The 13,792-nt window shown below is 38.1% G+C and overlaps 1 protein-coding gene across 1 annotated transcript in view; it reads right to left on the bottom strand.

Annotated features, from left to right (window-relative positions):
• Positions 1-934: 934 nt before the first annotated feature.
• Positions 935-13,792, bottom strand: part of LOC117208225 (laccase-1-like) — a 46,215-nt gene continuing 33,357 nt past the window's right edge. The window contains exons 2-10 of the mRNA XM_033449211.1: positions 7,583-7,943; positions 7,050-7,334; positions 6,680-6,953; positions 5,709-5,913; positions 5,387-5,571; positions 4,757-4,952; positions 4,384-4,596; positions 3,549-3,779; positions 935-3,469 (exon numbers count right to left, since the gene is read on the bottom strand). Of these exons, the coding sequence (XP_033305102.1) occupies positions 3,300-3,469; positions 3,549-3,779; positions 4,384-4,596; positions 4,757-4,952; positions 5,387-5,571; positions 5,709-5,913; positions 6,680-6,953; positions 7,050-7,334; positions 7,583-7,943 (2,120 nt within the window). The 3' untranslated portion in view covers positions 935-3,299. The remainder of the gene's footprint in view (positions 3,470-3,548; positions 3,780-4,383; positions 4,597-4,756; positions 4,953-5,386; positions 5,572-5,708; positions 5,914-6,679; positions 6,954-7,049; positions 7,335-7,582; positions 7,944-13,792) is intronic.

The raw sequence follows: 13,792 nt of genomic DNA, 5'->3' as shown, positions 1-13,792 counted from the left end.
TCTGCATTCTGTGTATTTTTATATCCTCAAATTTCTCATAAATGCATAAAATTCCGACAAATTTCTGCAGATTTATCTTTAAATAAACGCAAAGAAATGGAATATAAATAGATATTTGTTTCACCTACTAAATACATATTACAATGAACATTCTATTTTCAATATTTTATATATCTTTGTGTACTTTTACGTCTCCAAATTTCCTATAAGTGTATAAAAATCTGCAGTTTTTAATAAACGTCTAATCAAATAAAATTAAACGCCAATAACGAAAAATGTTATTGAAAATGTTTAAATATCAGGTTTAGCCAAGTTACGAACTAATACATTTCGAAACGAGATCTCTTGAATGTTCCTTTCATTGAATGTGACGCCGTTAGTTATTCGGAAGAGATCACATATCCGGGTTAAGCGTGCTGTTCTCCTCTGGCTTAATTGACTGAATCTGAGTACCGCTACTTTTGCAACTTCATTTAACGCGGAACTTGTTAACGTTAACGATAACAGTATTCTAGTTTCATGCATGGTCGTTGTCCTCGGTTTTTAAGAAAGTTAGGTCAGCATCTTATCACGTAGCATAGTGATAAAAGAATGAAATGATCTTTTATAGACCATGCAATGGGATTATGAGATTTTCATCGACAAAAGTATAAAGATAGTCGAGCTTTTAAAAAAAAATTTATTATTAAATGTACATCTTCACTTGATAACGGCATATACGCGAATTACTCGCTTAAATACTACCTGTACAAAAAACACGAAAACTCATCTCTTCATGTGGACAATAACCGCTGAATCTGTCAGAAATTTTCGTTGCATAAATTATTATTAGAAATGTTCGACTTTTTGTAATTTTGTCAGTGAACATTTTGGTTAAACATACAGTACGTTTTTAGTGACACTTTTCTGTACATTCAGTGACAATCTCTGCTAGTTGATCTTATAAAAGAGTATTTGTACGTTATAGATCCACCATCAAAAGTGTATAAATAAGTTAAAAGGGGAAGAAAATTAATTCGTAACAGAAATAACATGCAATATTTCAATATCCTTTGTCAACACGAAACTCGTGTAGAGAAACAAAATTTTTCATAAATAAATAGTGATTGAACGTCTGACTAACGACAGTTCTTCGTTTTCGAAAACTTGCCCTTATCGAACATGTGTCAAAGAACGTTGCCCTGAGAAATTCAAGGCAGGCCAATAAAAATAAATGGTCTCGCAGAAAAAATTCTGAAAACGAAGATTAGCGTACGTGTTTTATCTTTAACAATACCAAAGAGAGTACCTCTGGTTGTTATTTCTTTCCTGTTAGAAAGGTTGAGCTTCTCCACCATAAATTACGTGAAATAAATCACAGGGGTTCCATAGCGGGCCGTGCAACGTCAGAGACACTCTCTTCTACGAAACAAACGTGCTATCATCGCTAAAAAGCGACGTCATAAAATACATATCTGTATAGACGACGTACACCATGTTAATCCGTCAGTGATTAAGTATCGCCACGATCGAGTATTTCGTGTTTTAACGGTTTTGTCGAGTGTATTTAGCGAAGTGAAATAGAAGAATATTATCTACAAAACGGCGAGTATCGTGACGTGGTGCACGTGTGTTTGTCGTGCGCGACTCGCGAGGATGCAGTTAGCACTGAGTCGTGATCGCTCTCAACGGTATCAAGCGTTGTAATTGTGAGTTGCGAGTAGTTGTTTTAACATGAATTCTCTAATATCGTGATAGAATAAAACAAAAAAATAGTAGAAGGAAAAATGGAAGCACCATGAATAAGTGTAGAAATATATAGGTATGTATAAATCAGCGACAGCAAATCTGTCTACGTGCTAATGTTTGCTTATTTAACGATAAAATATCGACTGTCATTCGAAAAATGGTTAAGTACTATAAGAACAAGTATAGCCTGAATATACATTATAGTTGATCGAGTATTGATTCAAGGATTCAATGTTCGCAAATGACCAATGAAATGGTTCGCCCGCTGTGTTAAGCTCAGCGAGGAATCGAACGTGCCCGAGATTAAGTCGAAATTTCATGCTGAGCAAAATAAATAATGAATAGTATCGTAAATCGTTAATTTCTAGAACAAAAAGAGGAAGGCAAGTAACGACGCAGCCTGGTGCGTGTATTTCGTAAAAGGTGAACGGAAATACCGATACATCCGCGGCTACGTCGAGAAATTTCTTCGACATTCCAACCATCTTCTTTGACACTAATTATCTACGAATATTTTTTGTATCTTTTTCTCATTTCTTTTAATTCTCCACATATTAGGTGATACGCTAAAGTTACCTTTCCTCCAGTATGTATATATCCTAACTGCACTACTTGAAATGCTGACAAGGACAAGAACGAAAGCCACATGCGCCAGTTATGGGCACGAATTTTCCTTCCTAACTAAAAAGGCCACTTTAGGAACCTGCACTCGATCCAGCGAAGCGTTTCGTCGCTCGTGTATCGGGCCATTTCGCTCAAGCTAGCGGTCTACGCTCATTCAAATGAAACGGATCGAATATCCTTAAATAGCGTTACTCTAATGATCGCTGATCGATCATCTCATGGTGAAAGGTTTCCACGCCGTGCGCATTGTTTTCGCAAAGATTCCTCCGCGCGCCATTTTATCCCAAACAACTCCCACGTTAATGTCTTGTTAAAATGTAACACAATTATTTCTACATTATGTACACAGTTACAAATGTTAGTAACTTTTCGCGATTTCCTTTCGGCAACCGGCTGAGGATACTCTCGAGTACCGGTGTATAGATCACCGGCGTCGTTCTTTCTTGACACGTTTCTTTCTTGTCACGTAATTGAAATGGGTCGTTGATTCGCATAAAGTGGCAAAGCATCTAGGACATAATAAATATTGGCTGTTGCCAGCGAGTGGATTCGTTACCGTCTTTTGGGAACGATCGCCATTGCGGCAGCAAAAGGGATGTCTGTTGGTGTGCCTGATTAAGAACTCTCTTTCCGCCTGTTCTCCTATCGTTTGATTCATGAACCTCGTATTTTCGAAGACCATGAGTCTCTTTTACTCTCTTCATTCACTCTGACTCTTTCTCTCTCTCCCTCCCTCTCTCTCTCTTTCTCTCTCATACACTCTTTTGCTCGCTCTGTTCCTCCATTTTTTTTGTTTCTCGCGTAGAGCGTTCTCTGACGAACGACCCAACGAGAGGAAGATTTACGAAATAGATTCGCTACAGCATACTGACTACTTTACAGGAATACGCTAAAAATATCGTGTATGCTTTGGACCGCCTCTAATTTCTCACTTTCCTTAGGATGGATCAGTGAAATGAGTCTAATAACGATGGCGGTGTTATGGGCGGTAGGTGATCTCCGCATCTTGGGAAATTCGGCGGCACTGGTGGAAGATCGGCATGTGTTCCAACGTGTAGAATTAAATTCATTCCGATAAGGATGTGGAATAAGAAGTGACAATGGAACAGCCAGTATCCTGTAAAGGAGAAATGACGTTGAATGATCGCAATGATTTGAATTATAAACGTGTAATCGCGTTGCGCAGTTTCGCTCACCAGGATTGTCTGCGCGGAAGCGGAAAATGACGTAGCCATTGTTTGGAACAGCTATAGTGTCCTTGGCAGGTGGCAAATTGAACTGTCGATTGAGAAGTCCCCTTTTATCGAGATCCAACGCGTGTTTCAGATTGATCTTCTTCACGTTTTTGTCCGGGGAGCGACCGATACCAATTACATTGAAAGCGTAACCGTGTAGGTGGAAAGGATGCGACAGATTGGGTTGCTGAACTGTAGAAAAATTAATCAAACCATAGAATTACTTTCTATATATCCAGATTTGTAAGGGGTATATGCACTTGGAATTTGATTTACAGCAATACAACATCAAAAAACCACGGGTTTTATTTCTAGAACTTAATATTTCTAGGACTTTATACATCTTTAGAAAATCCCAAGTGTATTCCGTCTTCATCGAACACGAGAGAGTTACGAATGTCTGACCTTACTTATTATTACTCTACGAAATTAACTTCACAAACCGATGGACTAGCTAACGAAATAAAATCCCAGCGAGTTAAGACAATGCTAGTGTGTATATGTATGTATTGTATATGAAGACTACATAAGAGAAACATGGTTAGTCCGCTTTTCTTGATTTTCTAAATTTCACGTTACCTGATTGGTAAAGAAAAGCATCTTAGTATGAAATTGAAGTATTAATAATATATATAAATTTATGAAATTTTATGAAAAATAAGAGAATGATGAAAATATGTAGATAAAATTTAATAAGAGGATATTGCCTTGATAAAATGAAAAATATGACTCATCACGTTTTTGTTCTACGATCTTCATATGCTTCCAAAGTTCTTTTTTTAGAAAAAGATCGTACCTTCATCTACGAGAACCACTTCGACGACCGCGTTGTGCGGGATATCAACCTGATGGGTGCACATGCAGTTAGCGCCGCAGTCAGCAGGCCTGTTGTCACCGTTGCAAAACTGTTCGGGCGGGATATCATCGATTTGCGAAAGCGGAGGCGCCGGCGGAAATGTGAACGAGATTTCATCGACGAGAGAGATTACATGATCTCCGGTCGGGGCGACTGTGAAAAGTACAAACGCGGAATGATAAACGGCTTGGTTTGAATTCCATCTTAATGGATTCGATGGTAATGAATTCTTGCGACAGATCGAAGGAAAAAGAAGCCATCCTTTAAGAAAGGAACCTAGTGCGATTTTGAAATCGTCCGTAAAGCCGCTTACCCAAGAATCGATTATACGTTTGAGGCTGGAAGACTTCTTCTGGCCTGTAGAAGAGGAAGCGGAATGGCAAGAATATTTTCACATCTGGACGTTGTTGAAGAATTCCTTGATCAATTTGACGAGCATTCTTCAGCTGGCTCACGCAAATCGCGTCATCTCGTTGACGATTGCAAATCGCGTCCAGAGGATTCAGTACCTGCAAATAAGTGGTTTGGTAATCAGGAAATATCGAGTCTCTTTATCTACTACTGGTAAGATAGAAAGTTCTTCGATTTCTGTGTTATCTATAGTTGACCGTAGCTGATAAGTATAAACGATACATATAGATCATTGACAGATTAGTTTCTTGCTTTATTTTAAATTTCCTAAGACATATTCTTCATTCCATCAATTGCCTATAGATATTAATGACAAAATTCTAAAAATTATTTTATTTTATTGAATCTTTTTGGATCCTTTCCACCCATAGAAACAAGGCTGTTCCCATTACCTGTCTAGAAGAAGTACTTTATTGCACTAATTTGGTTTGTTTGCTTAATATTTACTTTAGTTAAATTCCTGCAATTAAAGGAACTACTTCTACTCAAAGTATGTCTCTTTATTTAAGGTAATGACATTTGTGACACTTACAACACCTTGCGGGAGACCAAAATCGTAAGTTGGTGCCGTAGTAGTCGGTTGGTAAGGACCACGAGCGTATCGTAGTATGGCTAGCTGTTGAGCACGCGGAATACCGCATTCGCCGAGCGAACGAACTTGAATCCAATACGCGCCAACCGGTTGATCCGCATTTATTACGAAGTCGTATCGTTCGCCTGTAAATCATACAAGTAGATACTTTACTTTCACAACCGTACCTCAATTAAAGTCTAGGAAAATAAAAGCGAATGCGCTTTCCCTCTGATGTCGGAGGGTATAAAAAATCGAGTAATCGAGGTTAGAGGATTTTTACCGGAGAATGAGATGATCGTGTCCACGGTGGCTGGCTGAACTGCTTCTCCGTCGGTCGCGATCACGGTAAGGGAGTGACCTTCGAACGTGATCTGAGATGGACAGACCGATCCAAAGGAATTGATCAGTCGGAAACGATAACGACGGCCGGGAGTTATAGTGAACACCTCCAGGGGTGTATTCGTCATGAAACCGGTGTTGGGATCCTGCGGACAGAAACGGGTTCTAGAATGTCTCACGTCGTTTGTATGGGGCTTCATCAGAGTTTCAGGATTTTTTCAGTCAGTTTACAGACTGAAATATGAGATCATGGGGATGATTGAAAATTTATATGCTGATGGAGGTCGTGTTTTGAGTGACGAGATTTATTAAAATCTAGTAGAGGAATGAGAGATTTTAGATGCGGTGACTATGGTATTCCGTCATTGGGGTGATTGGAAATTTATATGCTAATGAGGTTCCTATTTTGGGCGGCAAGATTTATTAAGATGTAAAAGAGAAGTAAAAGAAAGTAAAGTAAGTAAGAGGGTATGTGCAGTGGTAAATAATTTTTCTACACGATATAAACATTGAAATATGAAGTCACTAGACTAATTATACATTTATATATTAGTCAAGATCCTATTTTGGGTAAGGAAGTGATCATTAAAAAATATGAGGAGAAGGAAACACAGTATAAAAGATTATGTAGTTATGAATAATTCTTGCGAATAGTTGAGACACTGAAATTGAGACTGATGAAATAAGATTCACCAAAATGATGGAAAATTTATACGTGAATAAGGTTCCAATTCTGGGTGAAGAAATTTTTATTAGGATGTCCAGACAATTAGAAACAGACTCAGAGAGGAAGGAAAAGTGAACGAAGTAAGGACATATATGATTACGACTTAATTTATAGGTATCGTAGATATTTTTCAAAGATGGAAAAACAAGACATAACATAACGAGGATAAATTTGACGATTTGTACCCTGAATTGCCCTTTCCCGTTGATCAATACGCTTTCAGGCGCTTGACCGGTGTTAACTGCAAGACGACCAGGGAAACGCTCGGCCGCGTTCTCGTGGAACCAGTCGCTAAGGAGGACAACGTGGGTAGTGAGATCGTAGTCGTAAAGGTTGCTGTTAGGGTCTTTGCTTGGTGGTTGACGTATTACGATACTTCCGTAGAGACCGTCTATTTTCTGTAATCCTGTGTGAGCATGCCAGAAATGCGTACCTTCGTTCCCAGCTAACCATTGGTACCTATGTGTACACAAGCACGTGATAAATGTATGAAAAGAAAAGCGAAATGTTTGGAAAGAAAAGCGAAATGAAGAAACAAAATTGGTTTATAGTTACCTGAATGTGCTACCCTCTTGAATAGGACATTGCGTTACAAACGGTACGCCATCGTAATATTGGCTTCCTCTTTGCCATACACCGTGCCAGTGAATGGTAACTTCCATACCTTCGATGTGATTTTCCACGTCAATCACGACTTTGTCACCCTGACAGACTTGAATGCTTGGTCCCGGAACCATTCTATTCGCTGTTAAAATACCTCGTTCCACGCCATCTGCTAAAACGCACTGGCAGTCGCTCCAAACGACGTTAGTTGCGTTGGGAGTGCAAATTTGGCATGCCCTATAAATTATGAAAAAATATTAAAATTGCATAAATTTGAGTTTGGAAATTCAAATGTCTCAATTTGAGGTTTGAGTGTCTAATAGACTAAAAATTTGAAAGTGAATTAAAAAGTTTGAGAATTTAAATGCAGATTTGTTTCTTTATTATTCTCATCTCTGTTTTCCTATTGCAGCTAAGATGTTAAGAAAGAATTTTATATTCATGAATTTTGTTCTTGGCTGAAGATTCTGAAAGATGATACTCACGCTCCAAGTACAGTATAGTACTCAAGAGTGAAGTGATAGTAGCATATCCTCGGAGGTTCATTTTCGCGACAAGCTCTGGCACACTCGTCCGGCGAGGAAAGCGCCGGATTTCGTCGTAATTCAGCCGTGGCGCGTTCGCTATAGTCAAGGGGTCTTGTCCTTGGTGGCCTGACAGTCACCCCCCGACTACCAAGATTGTCGATTCCGCCGAAACCACTTCTAAATACGTTACCGGTCGGATGGGTCTGCACCAAGCCATGACTCGAGGGGAAAAAGTCGGCGCTATCATCGGTAAAGATATTGCCTGTCTTAATAGTTGGAGTCCAGAAAGAAGATGCTGGCGTCTGATCGGCGATCACATCTGTAATTAGTCGTTTAAAATTAAAAAATGTAAATTTTAGAATTTGAATTTGAAAGTTAAAATATCTGAATTTAAATTAACATTTAATTCGCTATATCTAATAAATTACATAAATGGTACGATTAAAACAACAGTGTCCTATTTAATTTAAAATTAAGAAAACTGGTTTTACAGGATATGACCAAAGGTGATTTAAAGGTTTCGAATAAACGTAGAGCTCAACACGAAGAGAGAAGCTGCCAGCAAGAAGACTAAGAAAACGATCGACAGGTAAACTGGAAGGTGCTTTTCTTCGAGGTTTTCGCGATATAATAACGCGCAGGTGAAAAGTATTGTAGCAGAACGAGTATAAGATACAATACAGCAGATGTAGATAATTAACAGCGGGTAAACGATACAATCTATTGCTATTTATAACAGGTAAATACACGTTTCAACGCTACAGCATTCCATAACTATAACAGTTACGACGATGGTGATGCGACATATTATACACGTGCAATACGGCGCCTAATATTGTTTCAACGCTACCATTATGACGATAGATGAAACAAGCGTGGCACGAAGAAAGCAACGAGACTTGCAAAAAATTCGAAAGGTTCTCTTGTATCGTTTCACGTGGTACGTGTAAAAGTTACTCCTCGATTTATAAGGAAAAATAGCCCCGATTAAAACGCGCTACCGGCTCCTAATGCACATTCACAGTCCTAAAAACGATCATTTATCTCGGGCGTGCTTGTCGGTTCAATGCTACAAAAGTATGCGAGAGAAGGCGATTTACGAGAGAAATTGTTCTTGGATACAGACGCAAACTCTCGCGAGTCAAGGTAGACGTTATCGTTGAATTATCTTTATCTTGACCCTCGACGAAGATAGCGAATAGATGATTTTGTTGTGTAACTAATAAGCCCGTCCTCGTTGCTTCGATCGTGACAAACGTTGAGAAAGAAAACAATTCACCGTCCCCGAAATTGCATTATTAGTCAATAGGATAATTACTAGCAGGTACAAAGAACGATTAACACATTAATTATAACGGCTACAGGTCGAGTTATAACCACGAGGTGTGCGGCCCAGGATGAGAGTAACGCGCGAGCGAACCACGATTAATTTGATGGTCACATTAGCAGCACGCCTCGTGCTATATTTTCCCTTTAATTATCGCGACGCTCGAGTGACTTTCGCGAGCGGTTTTCACAACATAGATGCCACGGCCCGCGGCCACTCGGATACCCAATTATAGAACACCGTATTCGTAATTTATTTTTCTGTTATTATCTCGGATTTCGTTTCAATACCTCAAGCAATTCTGATTTTATTTCGATTGCATTACTTGTTGGTTTCTATGAAATATTCATGGGAAAATCAGTTTCCTTTTGCAAAATTTTTGTTAACGTTTGTAACATTGTTTTTCCTGGTTCTTTTACAAAAGGAAACTCAATCTTGAGCAATTTTTTCGCGTATAATCCGTTGCTGTCTGAAATCGAAATGAACAGAATTCTAACGGAGATAATTTGGAACTTCTATGAATATCATAGTTTCGGTTAAAAATCATTGCCGAGCTAGACAGTGCTTTACAAACCGGTTTTGCCACGTGAAAAAAATCGTGAGCACGAGGACATTAAAAAAGGATCTGAAGGAATTTCGGATTGCGTAGCACTCGCCGCGGTTTCAAAGCTCTCGTAGAATGTTGATCTAGGGTAACGTTCGATGAATAAAAATCACGCGGTACACTTGCCTCACCGTATTTGTTCATTGCTGCGGTAAAACCGTTGATGTCGCGTGGGACTTCCAATGAAACTGGAAAATCTGGTGTTACTCATGTAACGAGTGTACAATACTTTATTGTGAAGAATGACATTGATGGAAAGTAGAGAAAGTTAAATATTCATCGATAAAACAGCGTCGATTAAGTATACATACAATATACATCGATTGAACACTGGAAAAATTCGAAAGTTCGATATACATTCATACGTACTTATTTTATCTGACAAGGAAGAAATTCTTTATTCTTAGAACTGTATCAAATACTGTTTCTCTAAGAGATAAATAGTTTCCTACTATTTGTCATTAAAAAAATTATCATGTCATCTCATAAGTAATCGTCAAAACATGTCTTAGTTCTCAGATGTTTTAATCGATCTGTATTAAGATCATATGAATTTTCTATGAAAAAATGTTACGTTTTATTTCAAAACGTCTTCCGCTGTTTAAGACTCATAAGCAATATCAAAACCGTGTGGCGTAATAGTGTAATTAATAAATTTCTCAGTAGAAGCGTTTTCCTATTTCTTAATAATGACCTTCATTGTGTAAAACTTAGAACTGGTACGAGAAACGTTATAACCTAATAGACTAATTAATCAAATTCTCCATGCACGATTGACACTATTATTTACCTGTACCTTTCTATGGGAACAAGACTGAGCAACGAATTGACACAAGAACTGTTTTTGGATATTTAACGATCCTACGCAACTATTCTTAAAGGTTTATAGTATTGTAATTCAGCGTTCTATCCGGTCGCACGCCAGGCGGTCGGCCTCGTCCGCAACTGGCATAGGCGTGCATTATTTACGACCCTACACCGAACAGACATCGTGACGTAAAAATTCTTTGCGGATGAATTATGCCGCTCGCTTGGTATGCGAATTTTTTTCCCGGACAGCCGCGGTACATCTACAAAGCTTTGAACTTCGCGTATAAGCTTGAAAGCTACCATTTGTCTAAACTGTACCATAGCTTTCGTGGTGAACACGATGGCAACCACGCTCTTTGAATATTCCACGAAGAAGATAGAAAATAATGCAGCGGAAAGAAGTACGGAACTACACTATCTCGATTATTTTTCTCAATACGTTAAGTAAGCGTGACTATGAAAACTGTTGTTACCGAACGAACCATCTTCCACAAATCGAGAAGGCAAACATAAATTTGAACGTAAATTATCATCCATTAGGCCACACTACGAACTTCGTATTATTTTGATCATTTCCCGCATCTAGATACATTCACGCCTGACATTTCTTCGAAAGTATATGCAAATCGCTGTTCGATCAATCCGTTTTGCAACGTTTCCGCGTAAAAGTTCGCAGCGATGCGATTGCTGGAGAAATTTCTCTGAAGGATCACGATTTCTTCTTCTTTCTAATGCTTCTAAGCTATTTGAATTGATGGATTCTGTCGATGAAAAAATTGAAATTTATAATATATATACATATATAATGTTCGATAATTATTGCATTCCACGGGGTTTTCTTGAGCTTCGTTCGCGCTAACAGCAAATTATTTGTTACCGATTGGTACTAAACGAATGGTTGATAAAACAAAGCACGATTCGCTTGAAAAGGAATTCTGTCGCAACGGCATTTTAGTAATCGATACTTGGACTCGCAATGAGTTCTCGTTAATGAAAAAAAAGGTCTATAAAATAGATAAGAGCATAAGTGAAGCTGGTTTTTCGCTCTTCTACAATTCCCGTAGCAATTTCGTAAACCATTCGATTACCTAACTGAGTAGGTAAGAAAAGAATGTAGATTAAAATTTACTGTTGTTAGAGGGTCGGTAAAACTCTCAATTTCAGCACAGTCCAATGTAGAAAGTTTTGCATTTGTTCTCTGATTTATCATTCGTCCGGAAGAACACGATTTGTCACATTGTTGCGCAGCTGGGAAGCCATTAGCAACAAGATAATGGGACGAAAAACGTGAAACACGAAATTAACAGGATCTGCGATAACTTGTCAGATTACGATATCCTCGGATAACTTACAAGCTACGAATCTCCAGGTAATCGTCGAAATATTGTAATTTCGCGAAATATCGTTTTATATCTAATGCCACGAGATTATCGCCCGAGCATTGTGTGAGTACTGTTCTGTGCTAAAGGCGATGTAAACTCGGTAAAGACAAATAATATACGAGGATGTTTACAAGTGGTAAGAATAGAAAGCGTGAATAAATTCACACATTTAATGATTTCTGTGATTCGGATTTTGAAATACGTGAAAACTGGTCCTGCGTGAAGGCACGGGATGCGTTAAGAAAACGTCAAAGTCACCTGCGCTATGCCGTGTTTCAATTGGTCTTTAAACGACTTGCAGTTATCGTTAGAAACGGTCGAACAAATTTGTCAAAACAACATTGTGGCTGCGATGCCGCCCTGACGGCAGACTTTCACTGTATTTCGCACGCCACCTGTAATGACGGATCTCCAGTTCGATGTGTCATCATCTGACGTCTCGTGGATTGTATTCTATTACGCAATTTTCATAGGTTTATGTAAGATGGAACTCGTAAGGAAACGCGGTTTACATAATATACCAGCCGCATGTCTATGGTCGAACTCGCAGACCGGGGTTAGAGAGTCCACCTACGTCGGCTGACTAGAAACCCTGTCACGCGAATGCCTTTTATGATGACACGGCGATAAAGCAATGGTCGTGACAGTCCAGTTTGTACGTCATGGGAGGAAAGAACAATACGAATGTGTAATGTGTCCAGCAATTCCTTTAGTCCTTCGTTGGGAAAATGCTAGTTTTGTTGTCAGTCAAGGTAACAGTACGGTCACGGAAGGGAAGATGGACCGTTGTGAAAGAAAGATAGAACTGAGTCAAATGAAATGACGAAAGAAACGATATTTTGGAAGGGTTTTAGGTCACTTGTAGTGGCTAAAAAGGTATTGGCGCACTATTGTATTTATTATGGCATTTAATATATTAATTAATAAGGCCAAAGTGAATGAAGTTTCGTATGATTTGATAGTTCTTTCGTGTAGCGATAATAATTTGATACTATGAAAATTAAATGTAAAACCTGGTACAAAAAGGCTTGCTTAAAAAATAAGGATACGTTTGTGTGAAAACTGGATTGATGGAGAAATTGTTAATAATTTATTTTAAGACTCCTTCACATTAGTTTGAAGTAACTCGATTTGAAATTTATGTTTATAAAAGTCAAATGATTTGGCTAATGAAAACCAGGATATTAAAATTTGAAAGGATAATTTCAGTTTAGTAAATAACAGATTTACATTAATAAAGTAATTTAACTGGTCTGAACAAGGCTTAGAAAATGGTAATCTGGACAGATCATGAGAGATATTCAAATTCGTAATTTGCCTCTACAAGACATGAATTGAGGCGTTCCGTACATAAATGAACACGTCGGTTGTCAAGCTGACGCGAATCAACGAATTGGAAGCAATTAAAGAGATTTAAAATTAAGACATCTTTCGAAGGATTGGTGTGAACAAGCGGTATTCGATTAAGGTTAACAAGGGTTAAGAAGTAAATAAATTAAACTGGGGTTTGAACGCCGAATTTCGATCAGAGCAGCCGAGAAATTAACAAGAAAGCCGTGCTTCGAAATGTGTTTTCTTAAATCTTTCACTTTCATTTCTTTTATCGAACATGTCAGGTTAATAACGTGCACAATGAAGTATATTTCACACCTGTGCTGTCTTATTAACCTCTATTTAAGGAGTAGTTAATTTGATATACGTCAAAACCTTCCACGTCGCCTTAACATCTTAATTTAGAAAATCTTTCCAGTTACGCCATACTTATGCTGTAATTCATCGGTTATACAATGCCGTCTTCCACGTTTCATTACATTAACGACGAGTTTCACGATTACTGTACAATGTAATAAGCCAATTGATCGACTCCATTGAAACTAATAGTTTGATTAATGGATTGATGAAAAATGAGATAAATATTCAGAGGAATTGAAATGGAAAAAAATTTTACGAAAGAAAAATTCCTTTCATTTATATGAATTAATAATAGTACGTTCTTTTAATTGTAGATACTTGCGAATGTAGGATTTCTAGTTTACCATTACCAT

This window comes from Bombus bifarius, unplaced genomic scaffold, assembly GCF_011952205.1.
Source record: "Bombus bifarius isolate JDL3187 unplaced genomic scaffold, Bbif_JDL3187 scf7180000008058, whole genome shotgun sequence".
Classification (NCBI taxonomy): domain Eukaryota; kingdom Metazoa; phylum Arthropoda; class Insecta; order Hymenoptera; family Apidae; genus Bombus; species Bombus bifarius.
The sequence above is the reverse complement of the archived record's forward strand: the minus strand, read 5'-3'. Positions and strand labels throughout refer to the sequence as shown.